General features: G+C 40.1%; 1 protein-coding gene across 5 annotated transcripts in view; it reads left to right on the top strand.

The window, feature by feature from the left end:
* The window catches only part of LOC144036093 (protein turtle homolog B-like), a 129,003-nt gene that overhangs the window by 88,504 nt on the left and 19,206 nt on the right, over nt 1–21,293 (top strand). For all 5 annotated transcript variants that reach the window (XM_077546397.1, XM_077546400.1, XM_077546396.1 and 2 more), the window contains exons 15-17: nt 6,069–6,153; nt 9,518–9,682; nt 10,718–10,763. In XM_077546397.1, the coding sequence (XP_077402523.1) occupies nt 6,069–6,153; nt 9,518–9,682; nt 10,718–10,763 (296 nt within the window). The remainder of the gene's footprint in view (nt 1–6,068; nt 6,154–9,517; nt 9,683–10,717; nt 10,764–21,293) is intronic.

Genomic DNA, 21,293 nt, shown 5'->3' with positions numbered 1-21,293 from the left:
TCGAAGGATAGAGAGAGAGGAAGGGCTGAAGAACTCGCCACCAAGTTGAATCTTCCGTGCTCTCATGTCTGTCCTCAGCCAGGTCCGCCTTTCTTGTATATAAGCAATTTGTCGTGGGAAGTCCTCCCACACAGTCAGTCAGATTTTTGACCTTGGTCCACACACAAGGCGCACCTCACTATTTGGCGCACCGTAGATTTTTGAGAAAATTTAAGACTTTAAAGTGTGCCTTATAGTCGTGAAAATACGGTATCTTATAAAATGGCCATACCTTGCTGTGCGGTCGGTTGTACAGACAGACGAGGGAGTAAACCAAATTATGCTTTTTATCGCATACCTACTAATGAGGACAAAAGACGTCGATGGATAGCAGCAATCAACAGAAAGGACGTATTTGCAGCGATAATTTTTTGCGATTTTAGTAGATACATTTTCATACATTTTACTAGTAAACGTACACTCTAACATTGCTTTCATCAAATTGCCAAGGTCTTAGAACATGTCTCAACTGCCTCAGTGGATCTGTGCTAATGGTTGTGTACATTTAGCCTACAATTAGCACAATCTGCCCACATTTAGCACATTTTCAAAATGAATAGATCTTTCTGATCGAACTGGATTAGTTGTTTTTTTAGTCTAATGGCTGTCCGCTCTAAAACATGTCAGCCGGATTTCAGTGTGTAAGTCATAATGTGCAAAATCATCTGTTCAATTGTCAAAATTAGTCCAGCATATCACAGGGGATCAGTGTAGAGGACAGTTGAGACATTCACACCATTTTTTTCCTCGCTGCATTGCAAGGGAAAATATCCGCTGCCATGTAGATGAAAACCTATGGCCAAACAGAGAGCAGCGTATGGATGACCAAGAGAATGAGGATAATGGCCAAGTGGGGGAAGGCTAGTGAAAGTGAGGTATGATTTTAGTTATTAGTTTTAAGTTTTTCATAAATATACAGAATTTGGCTTACACTTTCTTTTGTTGCACTCTAATGTGTAAGTAACTGTGTGTGAATAAAAACTGTTGCAATTTCCTTGACTGTATGTCAAACCGCAAACTATGAATACTGCCCTTGTAAAATCTTTTTTTCCCTCAGTTTTATATATAATTGTATTTTGTTAGCTGTTGTGAGAAAACATCTAATGATTTTGACTTGTGGTGCTCGCAGAATGCCAAAGGGACGATGCATTTTGGGGGCACTGACAGAAATTTGATTTCATAGGTGAGCTGTTTTGGGAGAGATATGAGCTTTTGCAGATGATCCAAATAGTTGTACAAAATCATCCAAGTTCTTTTGGACAAAAGAACTAAGTGAATGCAGATGAGCCAAAGCATTTGAGAAGGATCTTTGCAGTTGTGACTGTACCGACTTTGTTTGGGAAAGGAACTTGGAGTCAAGGTTAATAGGTTGTGCACAAATGTAAGTCTGTTTGTCCAAATGAGCTTGCAGTTTTGAAAATGTCATCTCAGTTTCAAGAAATGTGCCAAACCTGTGGTGAAAAACTGTAATAAGTATACTTAAGCATACTTTACAGTATATTTACACTATTAAGTATACTTGAAAGTGTACTTTGTAGTACACTTATGTTCACAGTTTAGTTTACAGCAAAAAGCCCAGTGACGAATTGACAGGGATCGAATACTGGTACCAAACGTAGCAACCTTAACCTCCATGCTATCCACCCACATGATCTTTAAGTCTGTATAAATAAATGTAACCTATAATATTGGTTTCTTGCAAGTGCCTTCCAAATATATAGGTCCAAGTTTGGTTCTCGACAGCCCCTATCAAGCCCGTTTTCCATGTTTCTCTCCACTAACACACCTGATTCATGATCAGGATCGTTATCAGGCTTCTGCAAAGCTTTCTAATTAGCTGATCATTAGATTCAGCTGCACAGCAGGAGGGACACATGGAAAACATGCTGGATAGGGACTCTCAAGGACCGGACTTGGGCACCACTGTACTATACAGTATGTAAACTTTTAGTATATGTTTTAGTATATTTACAAGTACACTTAGCATTTACTTGGTGGAGTATACTTCCAAAGTACAAGAAAAGTAAACTGGAAGTATACTCTCCTAATTTTGAGTATACAGTACTTCAAGCATACTTAAATATACTTCTTTTTGGTAAGGGAGTCCACAACTACATTGGTTTTCATAATAACAATAAGTTTGAGTGAGTAATAAGTTCTGATGCTATCATTTTTTATGATGTCACATCTGTTTCTTTTCAACTACTTACAGAAATGATTCCTCTGTAATGCATAATGTGTGAGCTTCTGTCTTTAATCGACACTGTGCCATGCTGATGCTTTTACCTCCCCTTCCATCACATTGAAAACACCCACTCACATTTCTCCCGCACGCTCTTACGACACACACCTACTACTGGAATACCTTAACTACTACTGCTTTCTTATTGCATATAGTGTGATGTTTGTTGTTCCATGTCAGTCTTATCTTATGATTTGATATGCCGGTTGTCCATGATTTGCATTATTACCAGTTGCTCTCTGGAACAATGCACTAAGTCTCACATCGATCTGGAACAGCTGAGGGAAATAAAATGACGTGTGAAGACTGATGTGATCACAGTAGGCAGCCTGATAGGTACAGAAATAATATCTGGCATGTGAATTTATGTGCTTTACATTTACAAATCAACATTCTCAATCTTCAAGTGTTAAAAAAAGAGAAAATAAAGTCATACTCATTGGTCCATGCTCAATTTGTGATTTTGTGCACACAATTTCCAAGATGGCTGCCTCCTGCAGAGCTTGCTGGTGAGCTTAAATTTGAATCAGCTGTGTTGAACATTGGAAACCTCTAAAACATGCAGGACTAAGGCCCTTGAGGACCGGACTTTGACACCACTGCGTTAAATAGAAGGTCAATAAATAATAATATAGTCCCCCAAAAAATTTTTTTTCAGAAGGTCTAAATCATTGTACTCGGTCGGTACTTCTCAACAAAATTGGTGTCCACACTGGAAACATTTTCCAGAAGGGGAAGAAAAAGAAATAAGAAAAGCAATTTCCGATGGTTGACTCCAGAATGCAAACAATTGATGAATAATAGGGACCACCAACTAAAAGTTACATTAAAATCGGGTCTGGCTGTAGACAGACAAGAATTTACATCTGTTAGAAATAAAGTAATTTATACAATGCGTAGGGCAAAGGCAAATTTCTTTGTAAAAATCATTGACAATGCAAACGGGAATAGTAAACAAATTTGGGACAGTTAAAACAAACTTACTGGTAAAACTCAACAAAAAAGAAAATAGTGAGATTTAAACTTCTTCGAATCAACGATGTGATAGTTACAAGTATCCAGATTAAACCGTGCCGCGACCCTCGGGCGAGACCTCCGGCCAGCACAAGTGCAGTTGATTCTGAGCAAACTTCAGCGAACGAGACTTTGGAACAGCAAGTGACAACTCAACTCAGAGATTTGGGATTAATTGTGGATCCAGCGCACATTCAGATGTGCTATTCGCTTCCAACCGGGGGGACACGACCACCGGCAGTTCTGAAAATCTCACAAAACGAAATGCTGACATTGCCAGAAGGGCACGACAATTGAGAAAGAACGGATTTATCGAGAAGACTCATCTTCTCAGAAGAAAATACGGATTGTGAAAAAAGTGGCAGAATTGCCGGGGTTTGAGAGACAATAACTGCTACCAGTAGCTTGCATCATTAAATTGTGGATTAGGTTTTACCCAAATTAAATTATTGTAACATATTACTAATTAACTCATAACTGGAGCTGTCATGATTTGAATAATGTAAATATAGCATTTGATTACTTGCTGACACTGCCAAGGTTAGCTCTTGTTTATACACCAGCAATGATAACATGTATTGCTGTTCCTGTAAGAATGTAAACATTGTCTGGCTCTGTTTCTGTTCGGGCATTTGATGTAACATGCAAGGCTGCCGTGATAAGGTTGTATTGTGGCTGCAATTTATCTGCTGTAAATAGTTATAATGGGGTTGGTGAACATGGTTTCGGGATGCGGCTAGCGGGGCCTATTCAGCTGGTGGGTGGCCTTGGTGGGCGCTAAGGAGTGTCATGATCTAAGCATCATCTGGATGCTGGCAACAGTGGTGGCTAAAATGACCAGAATCGAGTGAACATTGCTGCAGACGCAATGGGCAGAATGCAAGCCGATCTACTCTTCTGGAAGCCACAACGTGTGAAAGCTGATCCAAGGTCAGCGAAGACGCTACTGGTGAGCGAGCATGCGCTCGCCTTGGCTGCTCGCCTTGGCTGCTCGCCTGGTTGGGTGGTCCTGTTGGTGGTGTCCGGGAACCAATTTACCAATTCCAAATGATTGGTACTAGCTGCAATTTATACACGGACACTACTCAGATGAACTGAGCGAGGAGTGTGCAGACTTTTGTGGAGGACAAGACTAGTCAGTTTGTTCGTCCTCACCTCCCCGACATGTAGCAACGGTCTCTCTCTCTGTCTCTCTCTGCCCTCGCTCTCTCTCACACTCTCTCTCATCGTCGAAATTGTAATCCCTCGAAGTAATCCTTATTTTAATTGAATGTACCTGTAATCTGATTACATGTTTTTTCCTGTAACGGAATACAGTTAGTTTTTTTTCTTTTTTTTATCTGATTACGTAACGGCGGTACATGTATTCCGTTACTCCCCAAGCCTGATCATTGTATAAAAGAGCAATAAAAATACTGGCAAGAAAACTTTCATACCATCACGGTTGTATCTTGGAGACATACAATCTGATGAGTTTTAATAATTTTAAACATTTTAAATTTGCTTGGGCAATATATAAAATACTTCATGTACCGGCACCATCACTACTAAATATATTTGTAAAGCTGAAATCTACCAACAGCAGAGCCACCAGGTCTGTGGTCAGAGGAGACTGATGTGCCTTACAGACGAACCACTTTTGGCTCTGTTAGTCAGAGGCTGTAAGACATGGAACACTGTACCGCTAAACATCAGAGAATGCCCCACTTTCAATACCTTCAAGACCAAACTCAAAATATGGCTAAAAGCAAATCAGTCATGTAATCATAACTTGGATATTTAATCATGTTTTTTTTAATCAATATTTGTTGCTTTGTATATTGTGCTTTTTTTCATGTTTTGTTTCTGTTTCTGTGATCTGCCTGGGGACAACGGATGGAAATTAGCCTATGGCTATAATCTGGTGTGGTGTGTTTACATGCATGTGTCCATGTGATGTTCATTAACATGCACTGTCTTGACTAAATAAATAATAAATAAAAAAAGTAGGTTCAGATATATTTGAACGTTTGTCAGACTAAAGTTCTTAGGATTGTGTCTTCATGCTCAGAATGGATGCAGTTATTGGAGTGTCAACTTTTAATTTTAATTTAAGAGGCCATATGTCATGTATGATTTAGGAATTTAGGTCATAATTTCCTACCTTGAGATGTCGTCACTTCTTAAAAGCATGTTCTACTTGGTTGAGATCAGGGGCCTCATTTACCAGCTGTGCATGGAAAAGTTGATGAACTCCCACAAATTGAATTCTGCAATTTTAACTCTCCAATTTTTGCTGTGTAGTGGTTGAAGGCTAAAACACCCAATGAAACAAGAGCTCACTACTGACAATGTCTCTATTGCACAGCTGGCCAAGATCAAATCTCCCACACAACCCGGCAAACCCCCACCTGTAGATTTCCTAACTCTCCCAAAACAACAACAAAACAAATCTCGAGTGAGAGCTCATAAAAGCACAAAAGTCAGCTTAACATCTCATCCTGGTTTTTTATCTTATTTTATTATTCTGACCTTTTGGACATATCCAGTGACTGCTGTTGAAGGACAGCTGACAAATGCTTATGTCCATGTGGAACATGAGGGCACAGACCCCACTGGGGCTGTCTTGTGCTAACTCCCATGGGCCGTAGTAAAAGTTCTCCCAACAGAAGCCTGAATCAATATACTGTACAGTATGTTCCTGAAATCAGGAATGAATGTTCGCTTTGCTTGGTTTCAACTCACTTGTAAATTCTTAATGATGGTTGGACCTTGACACACTTGTTTCTCTTAGGAGGCCTGGTATGAGTTCCGCGTCATGGCCGTCATGGATGACACGATCAGTGAGCCTAGCAACATAGTTGGCGTGTCCAGTACAGGTAAGGCATTGTGTCAAGGAATGCTGATTCAGAAACTCAGACACAAAACTGTCTTGACTAAGATACAGTGTAGTATTTGCTCCGCATCTTATGTGGCAGCTTCTAATTGATCAAAATTAATTCAATTGATTTGTTTCCTCAAAATTCTACACAACACGTTTTTTCTACAAACCCAATTCCCAAAAAGTTGGGATATTATACAAATTGTTAATAAAAACTAAATGCAATTATGTGGAAGTGCCAAATGTCAACATTTTGTTTAGAACAGAACATAGATGACAGGTCAAAAGTTTAAACTGATAAAATGTATCATTTTAAGGGAAAACTATGTTGATTGTAAATTTTATGGTGCCAACAAATCTCCAAAAAGTTGGAACAGGTAGCAATAAGAGGCTGGAAAAGTCAATTGCACTTTAAAAAAAAACAGCTGGAAGACCAGTTACCACTAATGAGGTCCATTGGCAACTTGGAGTATAAAAAGAGCTTGCCGGAGTGGCAGTGTCTCTCAGAAGCGAAGATGGGTAGAGAATCACCAATTCCTCCAATGTTGCGCAGAAAGATAGTGAAGAAATATCAGAAAGGTGTTTACCAGCGAAAAATTGCAAAAAGGTTGAAGTAAATCATCATCTACAGTGCATAACATCATCCAAAGATTCAGAGAATATGGAACAATCTCTGTGTGTAAGGGTCAAGGCCGAAAAATCATACTGTGGATGCCCATGATCTTCGGGCCCTTAAACGGCACAGGAATGCTTACTGTAAGGGAAATTACAGAAAGGGCTCGGCAATACTTCCAGAAAACATTGTGGGTGAACAGAATCTACCGTGCCAGCCGCCGTTGCCAGATGAAAGTCTACAGTACAAAGAAGAAACCATTTCTAGAGCAGACCAAGAAGCACAGGCATTTCTCTGGGCCAGGTTTTTTTTTTTAAATGGAATGTGGCAAAGTGGAAACCTGTTTTGTGGTCAGACGAATCACGATTCACAGTTCTTTGTGGAAAACTGGGGCGATATATCATACTGACTAAAGAGGACAAGGACAACCCAAGTTGTTATCAGCACTCAGTTTATAAGCCTGCATCTGTGATCGTATAGGGTTGCATGAGTGCGTGTGGCATGGGCAGCTTCCACATTTGGAAAGGCATCGTCAATGCAGAAAGGTATATTCGAGAACAACATATGCTCCCATCCAGGCATTTCCTTGCATTTCTCAACACGATAATGCCAGAGCACATGCAGCACTAATTACAACATCATGGCTGCGTAGGATCTGGGTATTGAAATGGCCAGCCTGCAGTCCACTTCTTTCACTTTTAAAATCAACATAGTTTTCCCTTAAAATGATACATCTTCTCAGTTTAAACTTTTGACCTGTTCTCTTTGTTCAATTCTGAATAAAATATTAAAAGTTGGCACTTCCACATGATTGCATTCAGTTTTTATTCACAATTTGTATAGTGTCCTAACTTTCTTGGAACTCGGTTTGTAGATTTTTGCAAATTACAAATAAAAATAAAAACAAGGAATCACATTTGCATAATATTATAGCCTTTGCCACGAGGCTCAAGATATAGCTCATCCTTGAAATGTTTCTGCAGTTTAATTTGAGTCCATGTGAATTCAGTTACTCATAATTAATACTCAGATAGACATCTGTCTATACCAGAGGTGGGCATCGAGGGCCGCAGTCCTGCAGGTTTTGCGTGTTGCCCTTCTCCAACACAGCTGATATATGATCAGCTCATCAGCAAGCTCTGCATAAGCCTGATAACGATCCTGTTGATTGGAATCAGCTTGTGTTGGAAGTGAGAAACCTACAAAACCTGCAGGACTCCGGCCCTCGAGGACCGAGATTGCCCACCTCTGGTCTATACTGTATAAGGGTCCATAGTCTATAAGAGCATTTCAAGGAAAAATCAACCATGAAGTCAACCATTAGACATCAATATACCAATCAGGCTTGTATATAAGAGTGGCTTGACGGAAGCCACTCATTCTTAAAAAGCACTTTGCATTCTGCCTGGAGGTACCTGAAGGACTCTCAAAAATAAAAAATATCTCGTGTGATGAGGTAATGATTGAGCTCTTTGGCGTGAGTACCAGATATTATGTTTGAAGAAGACCAGGCATTAAATGATCACGACCACCCCTCCAGTGAAGCACGGTGGTGGCAACATCATGCTGTTGGGATGTTTTTCAGTGGCAGGAATGGAGAAACTAATCAGCAGGCTTACTATGCAAGTACAGTACGGAATTTGATTCAATTCGATTTGATCCGATTCCAGGATGGATGGAAAAGTCTAGAAAATGTGTGTATATATATATGCTCAATTCTGATTGGCTCAGAAAAATGCATTGGCGTACATTGTCAGATGATAATGTACACCCCTCTAGGATCTCTAGTATTCCCTCTCCTGAATTGTTTTATGATCTTTTCATACAGATATCTACAGTCAGAGCAGCATGTTCTTGTCTTTCTGTCTTGATCTTGGGGACAAAGGTAGCACCTTTTCTTTTCAGCAGGCTGCCCCCTATGTGTCTCGTGAGGTTTTAGATAGCCAAGTGTGCGAAGAGCAGCTTTAGAGTGTTTGCATAGTATTCCCAACTTTGACAGACAAATTGGCTTTGCCAACATAGCAAGGGGGAAATATTTACCTCACCATTCCACGTTTCACCTCGTCATTGGAGACGTGGCGAACGAACACGCGTCCTGGAGATAAGCCTCTGTGGATCATGACCATTTTGACAGATAACTGGGCTGATACCCAATCCACATATTGGATCGGGGCATCCCTAGCATTAGTCATGTATTAACACATATTAATCACACTTTTAATTTTGACCGCAGATGATCCTTTAGCTGACAGCGGATGGTTATGTTAAAGGTAGCACAGGTTGTGTTTGAGCAATAAACATAACTATATGCATTAAACTAAAGCGTTTAATAAATGTTTGCGTATGACATTCAGCATATTTGTTCATGTCAAATTATTTTTTTCTTACTATTAACTCATTCATACTCCAAAACGTATAAATACGTTTTTAACACTTTGTCTTGCATTTTCAAAAACATATTTATACATTTTTTATGTATATTTTTTATGCTAGAGCATACAGAAGGCTTTGATGCATCTTCTGACCTGAAGAGGTCGCTTAAGGCAATGGTAGTTATTACAAAAAAACGGCCAGCAGGTGGCAGTAGAGTATAAGAGATCAGCCAGGGCCATGTTGCAACAAGCTCTTTTTGCCAGTGTTTTGCCAGTTAAAAATTACAGTAAAACAGTCGGCAGCGAAGGGGGTTGCTTCAGTTAAAATGGCTAGGAGTTAATCAGTTAATGACATGACTTTTCTTCTTACTCTGCAGACTTCTTGCAACCTCCAGAGATGGTTGAGGAATCAGGGTTGGCGCGACCAGTTGTGGCGGGCATCGTGGCCACCATCTGCTTCTTGGCTGCAGCCATCCTTTTCAGTACAATGGCAGCCTGCTTTGTCAATAAGCAGCGGAGGCGGAAGCTAAAAAGGAAAAAAGGTGAGGAAAACGTGCAAGTGTTTTATTGTAGCTAATACTTTGGAACATTAAAGGCAGGAATCATCAACCTTTTTGAAACTGAGAGATACTTCTTGGGTACAGATTAATTTGAATGGTTACCAGTTTCATACACACACCTGGACTAAGACAGTCACTCAAATTACCTTTAATAGTATGTTATTAATAATAATGTATATTCTCTATGGTAAGACACTGCTTATGTTCATGATTTCACACAGTAATTATCAAAAAATATTTAACACAGTAGGAAACAGATAAATATCAATATTGTACACTTTATTTCTATAAATCTCGTTCCTAGGAAATCACAATGTCCCATCTCTGGTGAGGTATTACAAGTCCACAGGTGCGTGAATGGGTGAATGTTAGGCTTTGTAAAGCTCCTTGGGCATGGTGTAGATAGCGCTATATATAAGTGCACTCTATTTACTTGTCTTGGGGGTTATGATGGTGCGTGCGGCCACCATGGTGGCTACCCCTGCTTAAGGTCTAATAATTTGCAGGAAAAATAGTAAAATTGACCAAAAAAATGCAAAGAAAAAAAATCCATTATGTTTTACAAAAAAACATAACGTTAATAGGTATATGCACACAGAAGACCTTTTTTCAGAAACACTATTGTAACCAGTAACCCTCTTGTATAATAGTAAGGAATCATAAAATGTTTCTTTAAAGATTGTTTGTAGAGTAAATTTGGGTTGTAGATGCCTTCCGTTTGTTATCTGGATCAATAAATTCATATTTTGTATGAGGAAATCAATTGTAAATCTTAAAAAAAAAATCTCAATAAATGACATTTGTTAGTTTTTAGACGGAATTGTACAGTATTCCTGAAGGCTAAATGAGTGTAAATGTTCTGAGTTGATTGATTCGTGAGACATTTTTATATCATCTTAAAGACAGCCAAGCATAAAAATGTGTTTACTTTCCATGATTTCTTCTACAATGTTTGAGTTGTTAAACATAATGACATATGAACCAGTGAAATTTGCCTGTTTTTTTTTTTTCTTCCAGATCCGCCTCTTTCCATTACCCACTTAAGAAAAAGTATGGCAACACCGTAAGTACACACAACTCACTGATATTTGTAAAATGGCCTAATGGGCTTGTTTTATATTACAAACAGAAACTTTACATGCACTTTAAAAAAAAATACAAATAAACAACAACAACAACTGTTAGGCCCAGCAGAGTAAAACACGAAGCATTACATTGATCACAGTAGCAGAAGTTTACAAGACAAGTGATGGGAATCATACCAATCTTATATTTAGTCTTAGCACCCTTAAAACCTAAATCTGTATATTTAAAGTGAATTGCAATCCAAGCATGTAGGGATGATAAATTCCAAACAAAACAAAAAAAACGCACACACTTATTTTGTCAATCTCTTTACTTCTAAATAACTATTGATATACGTAAATCTGATCATATATCCACTAATATCGAAACAGCAAGGTCAAATCCTTTATTTTTGCTGGAGACTGAAAACATCTGAATGGATACACAACTTGAAAAATAGCATGCAGGACTCGACTGGAGCAACAACAAAAAAATCAACCCTTGAATTCTTGTCTTAGACATTACCCGAATAACTAGCAGAGAACAACCAACATGTAATTTATTTGGTGCCAAAATGAAGTTATTTTACTATTATCCCAAGCCCAACTCGAATTATTGTTGTGAGGTGTAGGCCTACATATGTTATGTACATCATATGTAGTCTCTCTTCTCTCTCCTCAACTGCTACCTCCACAGCCTGTCTTGACTGGACAGGAAGAGATTAGGATTATTCCAATTGATAAAATGGTAAATTGAAAAGTTTCTACTTTGTGTCTGGTTCAGTCAACCTAGAATATACAACAGACAAGGAAGGAAGGCAAGAGACTTAGATTCTTTTTTTTTTTGCGAGAACGGACATGTTACAATCTTTTACCGCTCTGAAGCACACTCTGCCGAGCCCTCTCTTAATTTTTTTTAGGGCGGTCACTTGTTACACAGTCATTGCTGCTCTAAAGGTTGGGGGAAAACACAGCAGCAAACATCACGGATATAAGTCATTGTTCAGATAATAATACAGACGTGTCTTTCTTCGGCGCTGAAGGTTTCAACAGTCAAAGTTCAACAGTTCATCCACAAAGTGTTTCAGCCGCTGTGATAAGAGCATAGTTCCTGTTTTGCAGTTGCCAGAGCATCCTTCTCATGGGGCTCTGCTCTCTTCACAGATCTTTTTCAATTTACAAGGTTGTACCGCTGAATAAATACTTTGCAATACTATAAGAGTAAATATGGGATAACTTATGTACATTCTTTCTAACACTTGGAAAACATAATTCAAAATACAAATATTTTTGAGATACCTGGAAATACTGCAACAATCTAAAAACAAGTGTATCAGGTGGGACTATCTCACTTGGTGTTGTCTTATTTCATTGTGTTCTGACTATTCATTTGTATTCAATACTTTAAGGTTAATTTTTGTGTGATAATAATTGGAAAATGCTTATATTAATTTGTAACACCTACCAAGGTTACAAGAAAATAAAGACCTGGACTGGCTTCAGACATGTGTTTAACCAAATAAAAATAACAGCATCATGTTAAAAAAAAAAAGGAAAATTTGCAGTTGTATTTCAAGCATAATCAAAAACATCCTAAATATTCGTTTAGCAATTATTGCTAACTCCTTCTTTTCATCTGATTTGTGTAGTTCAATCAATTCTGTTATTATTCTTATTGAAATCATGACTGTCATGATGGAACGTGAGTGGAGGAGGGATGGTGGACCCAAATGCATGACTGGACGGGACGAGACTGGTGGCCATGACTGGATGAGACGTGAGTAGACTGGTCGCCCTGACTGGACGGGACATGAGTAGGCTGGTCGCCATGACTGGACGGTACGGGAGTAGACCAGTCGCCCTGACTGTAACGAGCGCGCCTTGACAGGACCTGATTTGCCTTGACTTGTCATATCAGTGGATATAACTTGGCTGGGGCTATGTCTGTTTGGCTGTGACGAGGACTGCTTGGCTGTGGCGATGACTTGACACGCAAACTTCCACTCATAATATAGGCAATGCACCCACACCGACTGGACAAACACAATAGACTAAGGCCCCGTCCACACGAAAGCCAGTTTCAATGTATCTTCATAAGTTTCTTACCGTTCAGGCCGTTCGTCCACACGATGGCGTGGTTTCGGAGCTTGAAACCGATCACTTTTGGAACCGGGGTCCAGAGTGGAAAGATTTCAATACGCGCCTCGTGCGTGTCCATCTGGACACTATTTGCGGGATACTCCTCCAGTGATGACAAAATGGTAGCAGCTCGATGACGACACATTGTCGCACATTGATGACGTATGCGCCAATTCTCTCGTGCAAACCATCAGTCTGTCTACAACAATGGTGGACAGCGTTGTCATAGTCGTTTTGCGCAGCCTCCTTAGCCTGCTTATGCTTTTGCAGCAAAATATTTTGCTTCTTTATTCCCACGTTTAACAAATGGTGTTGTACTTGAATCACCCGCCATTGTCACTTCTGTGTTTTTCCTTTTCCATGTTGTTTTGCAAAGCAATGTTTGTTCTGTAGATTGTAATAAAGTTAGGGAAAAAAGTGTTTGTCTTCTTCGCTGATTCTTCTTCTACGCTTTCCATTAACTCCCTGTGGCTGCGCTACAGTGCCACTCCAGATTTGACATATACATTACAGCCGTTAAACGTCCGCAGCGTCTTCTTTTGGACACACGCAAGTCTTAAAATGCTTCTGTGTGTACGAGATTTGTTTGAGTAAAGAAGCCGGCTTTGCTTCCGTCTGGACGGGGCCTAAATACACTACCACTAATGAGACCTGGGGAAGGGAAGACACACACAAGTGGACGTGGTTAGACATAACGAGACATAGGGAGAAACCAGGAACACAAGACAAAAAACACCAACCACAGACAAAAACAACAAGAACACCCATAACAAACAAAAACCCAACCCGACACATGACACATCACTAACATGTATTTTCTGACTACCTCATTTCTAAGTCTTCAGTTTAAAAGAGGTTATCTCCTTGAAAAAGCTATAACAGCTGTTATAGCCATTTACCCCAGTTAGAGGTGTGACCAGAATTAATAAATTACGTGGGAAATGTATGTCTTTCTATCTGTATCAGTCAAATATCCCATCTCCATATTTCAACACACAATGGGCCACCCCCTCTAAATTGTGTGCCAAAATTTGAAGGAGGTTGGGTTTGGGGGGGATTCAATGACATTGGCCAGCTCTAGAAAAGTGTCGCCCCAAGGGAAAATGCCCTGTAAGCCAGATTGAAGTTTTCATGTGACTAAAAGTATTGTACTGTAACAGGTGACTGACAGGTGTGTTTTATTTATCAGGTGTGTCTTATTGTATTGATTATTCACTCAGTTTCAAATTTGGGTTTTTCCAGAGAAGACCATTGACACTAGCTAGAGGTGTGATCAACATGAAAACAAGTTCTTGTGAATGAAGATCGAATATCAATCAGAACCATACACAAGAATTATACAGAATAATCACACAGTGGCAGTAATAGCTTGGCTTCTTCTGGGATGTGCTCATTATTCTTTTATTTTTATTTTTTTTAAGGAGAGCTCAGTATTGTTCATTCGATTTGACATCATCATTGCTCTCCTTTTTAATTTTTTAAAAAAAAAAATAAAGTTTTTTTTTTTTTAAATATATATACATATATATATATACACACACACACATTATATATATATATATATTTGTATGTGGGTGAGTATGTGTGTGTGCGTGCGTGCGTGCGTGTGTATTCATCAGTTCACCTAAAGCCCATTAAAAAAAATCCCATACTAATAATATAATATAATAATAAATTGCCAAATGCAGAAACATCAATGTAAGTTATCACGATATAGTGGCTCTTGCTAACAGACAGAATTAAGTAACCAGAATTAGGTTAAAAAATTCTATATACGTAGACCATGTTTCTATAAATTTTGATATTTGGTTTTAATTTGAGGCAGATATTTTTTCCATTAAAATGTGATTTATGAGGAGGTTAGACCATTGGTCGATATTCAGAGTTTGTTTATTTTTCCAGTTAACAAGAATTGTTTTTTTAGCGATAGTAAGGGCTACAAGTGTAGATTGAAATTGTTTATGTGGTAAGTCAGTTGTTGTTAGGTCACCTAGCAAACACAAGTTTGGAGATAAAGGTATCCTACAGTCCAAAATAGCGGAAAGTTTTTCTAAGACTTTAGTCTAGAAATACATAACCGGAGTACATAACCATAAAGCATGTCTGTAGTGTTTTGTAAACATTGGAGACAAATGTCGGAGTCTGAGAGTCCCATTTTCTTCATCATATATTGAGTAATGTATGTTCTATGAATAATTTTATATTGGATAAGTTGTAAATTTGTGTGTTTTGTCATTTTAAATGCGTTTTCACAAACTTGAATCCAAAAGTCAGATTCCGGTGCTATAGACAAGTCTGTCTCCCATTTCGAGATGGGTAAAGGCATTTTATCAGTATATAAAAGTAACTTATATATTTTTGAAAGTTTTTTTGTTGTTGTCGGAGAAAGCTTGTTAATATCTTTAGCTAAGACAGGCGGTTGGAGCATACCCCGAAGTGTTGGAATTTTTTTCTTTATCATATTTTTAACTTGCAGATAATGTAAAAAATTTCCATTTTTTATATTGTATTTTTGGAGCAAGGATGTATATGATATAAACATATCTGAGAAGAGATGGTGGAGATGTGTAATTCCTTTCTGCTCCCACACACCTAAATAAAGCCGTTGGTTGTTAAGTTGAAAGTCGGGGTTATGCCATAGGGGAGAAAGCCCACAGGGCTCCACTTGGGCTTTTGTCAATTCTAGTGCCTTCCACCAGGCAGTCAGGGTGGCGGAAATCATTGGGTTTTTAAAACAATTATGTCGCTTAATCGATGTTGTAATAAAGAGTAAATCTCGAAGTCTGAGGTTATTACAATCAATGTGCTCATTATTTATTGATGACACATGGTTGCAGCAGCAAAATGGACTCAGAAGTCTACAGAAACATATGTTCTGCCAATTAGATAGATAGATAGCACCAAACTGATTAAAAACAACAACAACAACAAAGGAGTTAATTGTACACAAGAAGTGTAATGTTTTAGATTGGCCAAGATGTGAGACTTGAACTATAGAGAGTATGCTGAAGGGGGTAACGCCCAACAACAAACAACACTTGAAAGTTGAAATCGTGAAATAGCATATTTAAAAAAGGAAAATGTTTAGTGATGTCACTGGGTCACAGCAGCTATTTCAAGTAAAGAAAAGCCAAGTACTGTATAAAGTTGTCTGCTAGTTTCTAGTTAAGCATTTTATCCAGATGCAAGTACCTAGGAATAAAAGCTGTGCTTTTGATATCTTGTTATCTTTTGAGGAACCAGATATTTTCAATTTACAGCAAAAAGATAGAAATTGGCCTCGCTGTTCCAATACTTTTGGAGAGGTTGTGTATGTTTGTTTTCTGTCATGTATTGCACTTCCACGGTATGTAAAGGCTATGGTCCAGTCATTACTTTCCCTCTTGCTCGTGCCCTAAATTCCCAGTTACCCTAATACTAAAGACCTTTGCTTCACTCCTATTCTCTCAGTCGTTCTGTCTGTGACCTGAAATTTCTACATCCTATCAAGCTATTCCTATCTACTGTATATAACAGTACCAAGCTACTGTATTTTCCAAGCACTCCTTTTCTTCCTTATACCACCTTATTTTCTGATCTCCCAAATTTCACAGGAGTGCAATTAGCCTCATTCCCAGTATTGAGCATTATTGGGAGGGGCTGGATGCAAGTAGGTACACACCTGAACTTTCCAGTGCCCAGTGAGTGCCAAACTGTACAGTATCCCCTAAAAACTGCAAACTGTGTTTACCTTTGCACTTTTGTCCAAAAATGTGACCTAACTGCATGCTCTGGGTCAAATACACCCACAAGGCAACAACAATACTGTTTGTGGTTTTTCCTCAGATGAACATAGAGCAGAGGTGGCAAATCCAGGTCCAGAAAGTAAAAACCCTGCCACAGTTTGGCTTTAGCCCCTAATGCTAGCTAGCTCCCCAGCAGGTAAATGAGCACCATCGGAGCTAGCTAGGGAGCTATCTAACTAGCACCTGAGGCTAAAGCCGATTTTTACTTTCTGGTCCTGGATTTGGCACCTCTGACATAGAGGATATGTATTCACTATGAAAACATCTCACACTGTAACTATCAATTTGCCTATTTACAGTCAAGTAAAAAAGTACACTATTTTAATTCATCCATCCATCCATTTTCTTAACCGCTTGTCCTCACAAGGGTCGCGGGGGGTGCTGGAGCCTATCCCAGCTGGCTTCGGGCAGTAGGCGGGGTACACCCTGAACTGGTTGCCAGCCAATCGCAGGGCAATATATATATTATATATTTTAATTCACATATCTTAAATTCATACTCATGGAAGTGGGGAAACTATTAGCATTAAGAATGATAAACAGATATTACTGGATATCCATCCATAACGGCGAGAGATAACACTTTTTTTGGGACCAGACTCTTAATCGATACAAAATCTGAAGGAAAGCCTTAGATACATCGATAAAAGTTGTGTACCGGCAATTTCCCCAGGAAGTTGTAAACATTAAATGCAATGTCACGTTACGGATTTTTTCTGCTAGCAAAATGTGTGCAGCGGAGTGTAATCATGTAACTGGAGACATTGGCAGAGGTTTGTACTTCTATGCGATTCACATGGGCTATCTCGTTCTCTGTAATTATATCAGTATTGCCACTGACCCCAAAAATAAACTCACATGAAAATCCAAGGCACTCAGGTATGTCCCAAAGCAACGGCCGTGACTCAGGAGGTAGAGCCAGTCGTCCAGTAACCGGAAGGTCTGCTGTTTGAATCCTGCTCTCTCCAAGTCATGTGTTGTGTCCTTGGGCAAGACACTTCACACAAATTGCCTCCAGTCCCACTCAGACTGGTTTATGGATGCTGCAAATGTTTGGTGGTGGTCGGGGGGGCCGTAGGCGCACACTGGCAGCCATGCTTGTCATTCTGGGCAGCTGTGGTTGCATATGTAGTTTACCGCCACCAGAGTGTAAATGTGTGAGTGCAATTTATCCATTGTGGAGCATCTTTGAGTGACCTGAAAAGTGCTAGATAAATCTGATGTATTATTATTATTAACAATTGCCAGCTAAGATTTAAGATAATCATTGCAACTCAGTCTGTCAGCACTTCGCAAATAATGTGTGTTTGCAGTGGAATTCCTTGCTAGAATGGCACCCTGTTTTTGATCTTCCTTGGCTCTCAAATAAGGTATTTTATGTGTGTGTGTGTGTGTGTGTGTGTGTGTGTGTGCTCAAGCACCTACCATTTTGCCCTGGACAAAAAAGGGCCCTTTTTGCTGCAGCCATTTTTTTCTTCATTCATTTATTTAGTCTGGTTAAATTACTGCATGTAAGTGGCAAGGCCAAAAGCAAATGTTGAATGACCGTGACCTTCAATACCTGAAGCGGCAATGCATTAAAAACCGGCATCACTGTGGTATAGCATTTTCCCATGTGTCCTCGGTAACATATAAGAAAACTATTGTCAGTTAACACAGTTCATCTCCAAATGCAAATTCAACTGTACCCTGAAAAGAAAAAGTCATTTATCAACAACTACCAGAAATGCCGCCAGCTTCTCTGGGCCCAAACTCATCTGAGATGGACAGACGCAAAATTGAAAAGATTAATGTGGTCTGACGAGTCCCTATTTCAAATAGTTTTTGGAAATCATGGATTTCATGTCCTCCAAGCCAAAGAGAAAAAGAACAATTCGTATTGTTATCAGTTCAAAAGCCAGCGTCTGTGATGGTATGAGGGTGTGTTAGTGCCCATGACCTGAATAACTTGTGTGTTCTGTGAAGGAACCATTTATGCTAGATGGTACATACAGGTTTTTGGGATTTTGTTGGGATTGCAACATACTGTATATTGCAATTCCAGCAATGTCTTTTTCAGAGAAGCCCGTGCTTATTTTAAAAAGACATTGCCAAACCACCTTGTGCGTGTTTTACAACAGCGTGGCTTCGTAATAAAAGAGTGCAAGTATGAGACTGGTTTGCCAGCAGTCCAGACCTGTCTCCCATTGAATATGTTTGACACTATTACAAAATACAACGGAGACCCCGGACTGTTGAGCAAGTTAAGTTGTATATCAAGCAAGAATGGCAAACAATTGCACCTGCAAAGCTTCAAAAATTAGTGCCCTCAGTTTGCAAGTGCTTGTTGAGTGTTGTCAAAAAGGAATCGTAATGTGACAGTGGTAAACATGCCCGTGTCCCAGCCTTTTTTGCAATATATTGCAGATATCAAATTCAAAATGAGAAAATATTTAAGTAAACCACCCGGGCTCAGTAGTCACTTAGGGGGAATCAGGAACCAGGCGATGACAGGCAATCAACTTATGATAAATTGATTTCACAAAACAGCAGTTGGTAGGAAATACTCTTAACAAAACTCATGGAGCCAGGTTCTGGAAATTGAAGGAATAGCAAAACCGCAAAAACAAAAATGCCAACGGAATTACACCGCCAAGCTCCGGGGAAAAGGACAAAATACAACACACACACTGGCAACTAGTGACACCCGAACAGAACAAATAATCAAAACCAAAAAGGCTAGTTGTAAATTAAAACCTCAAACCACTACAGTAAACAGAGGCGCTCTGCAGGAAAAAAAAGAAGAGCTAATCGACAAATAAATAGCATATCTTAAAGCTTTTTTAACAAACAGAAATTACAGCAAAGAGTGAACTTCTTAACCTATTTGGGTCTAACAAAGAAATTACGTGAGTGCAAAAATGGTATAAAGTAAGCGAGACCTCGTCCGTGGTCAGCATATGAAAAACCTGAAAAGGACAACAAAGCCGCACCATAGAATCTTGCTGAGAAAACCACAGCGAAAAGGGGGTCGGATAGTGGCAACACAAAGCCCACACAAAATGTCTGCCCGCAAGATGGGGTGATCTAACGCACTGGATCTCAACTCCGGTCCTCGAGTACCCCTGTCCAGCCTGTTCTCCATGTCTCCCACAGCCAATTGATTGATTGATTCTGGTGTGTTGGAGGAGGAGAAACTAAAACTTGCAGGACTGAGTTTGAGATCTATGTTCTTCAGCATATGGTTGCTTGGGAAACCAGACACTCATTACAAATACTGATGGACAAATGAAGCTATATGAAGCACATGATATTTTTTGACTCCTCTTGATGGTGCCCTTGGTTTAAAGATGCAGCGGAAATTTTATCATCTACCACTGCACTAGTCTTTGTCTTTAAACCAAGAGCATCATGCAGGGGTGGCCAAGTTCGGTCCTCGAGAGCCACTATCCAACCTGTTTTCCATGTCTTCCTCCTTCAGCGCAACTGATTCTAATGATCAGCTCATCAGCAAGCTTTTCAGAAGCCTGACAACGATCCTGATCATGAATCAGGTGTGTTAGTGGAGAGAAACATGGAAAACAGGCTGGTTAGTGGCTCGCGAGGACCGAACTTGGCCATCCCTGATAAAAAGATATATATCAAAAGACTCCACATCATTGGACATCAGGGACAGTGCCTCTGGATTGGCAGACCGGGGTGGTGGTTCCCCTTTTTAAGAAGGGGGACCGGAGGGTGTGTTACAACTTTAGAGGGATCACACTCCTCAGCTTCCCAGGTAAGGTCTATTCAGGGGTGCTGGAGAGGAGGGTCCGTCGGGAAGTCAGATTCAGGAGGAGCAGTGTGGTTTTCGTCCCTGCCTTGGAACAGTGGACCAGCTCTACATCCTCAGCAGTGATGCGGACGCTGTATCGGTCCGTTGTGGTGAAGAAGGGGCTGAGCCGAAAAGCAAAGCTCTCAATTTACCGGTCGATCTATGTTCCTGCCCTCACCTATGGTCACGAGCTGTGGGTCGTGACCAAAAGAACAAGATCCCGGATACAAGCGGCCGAAATGAGTTTCCTCCGCAGGGTAGCCGGGCTCTCTCTTAGAGATAGGGTGAGAAGCTCGGTCATCCGGGAGGGACTCAGCGTCGAGCCGCTACTCCTCCACGTTGAGAGGAACCAGTTGAGGTGGCTCGGGCATCTGGTTCGGATGCCTCCTGGACGCCTCCCTGGGGAGGTGTTCCGGGCATGTCCTACCGGCGGGAGGCCCCGTGGACGACCCAGGACACGCTGGAGAGACTACGTCTCTCGGCTGGCCTGGGAACGCCTTGGGATCCCGTCGGAGGAGCTGGCTGAAGTGGCTGGGGAGAGGGACGTCTGGGCTTCCCTGCTAAAGCTGCTGCCCCCGCGACCCGACTCCGGATAAACAGAATTGAAGACGGAAAAGTGCTTCATGAAGCTTTATTTTCCCATTGCTAGTTATGTATGTATAACATGCAGGTGTGCAGAGAGAATAATAATTAAACTTAAGTTGAGATGTAAAAACGTCCATCATCATAGAGTATAGATATGACATATAAACACACTGATAATATGTCAAAACACACAAGACACAAACACTCGATGACCGAGTTTGGACACC

Source organism: Vanacampus margaritifer, chromosome 16, assembly GCF_051991255.1.
Source record: "Vanacampus margaritifer isolate UIUO_Vmar chromosome 16, RoL_Vmar_1.0, whole genome shotgun sequence".
Classification (NCBI taxonomy): Eukaryota; Metazoa; Chordata; class Actinopteri; order Syngnathiformes; family Syngnathidae; genus Vanacampus; species Vanacampus margaritifer.
Note: the sequence above shows the minus strand (reverse complement) of the source record. Positions and strands in the feature narration are given on the sequence as shown.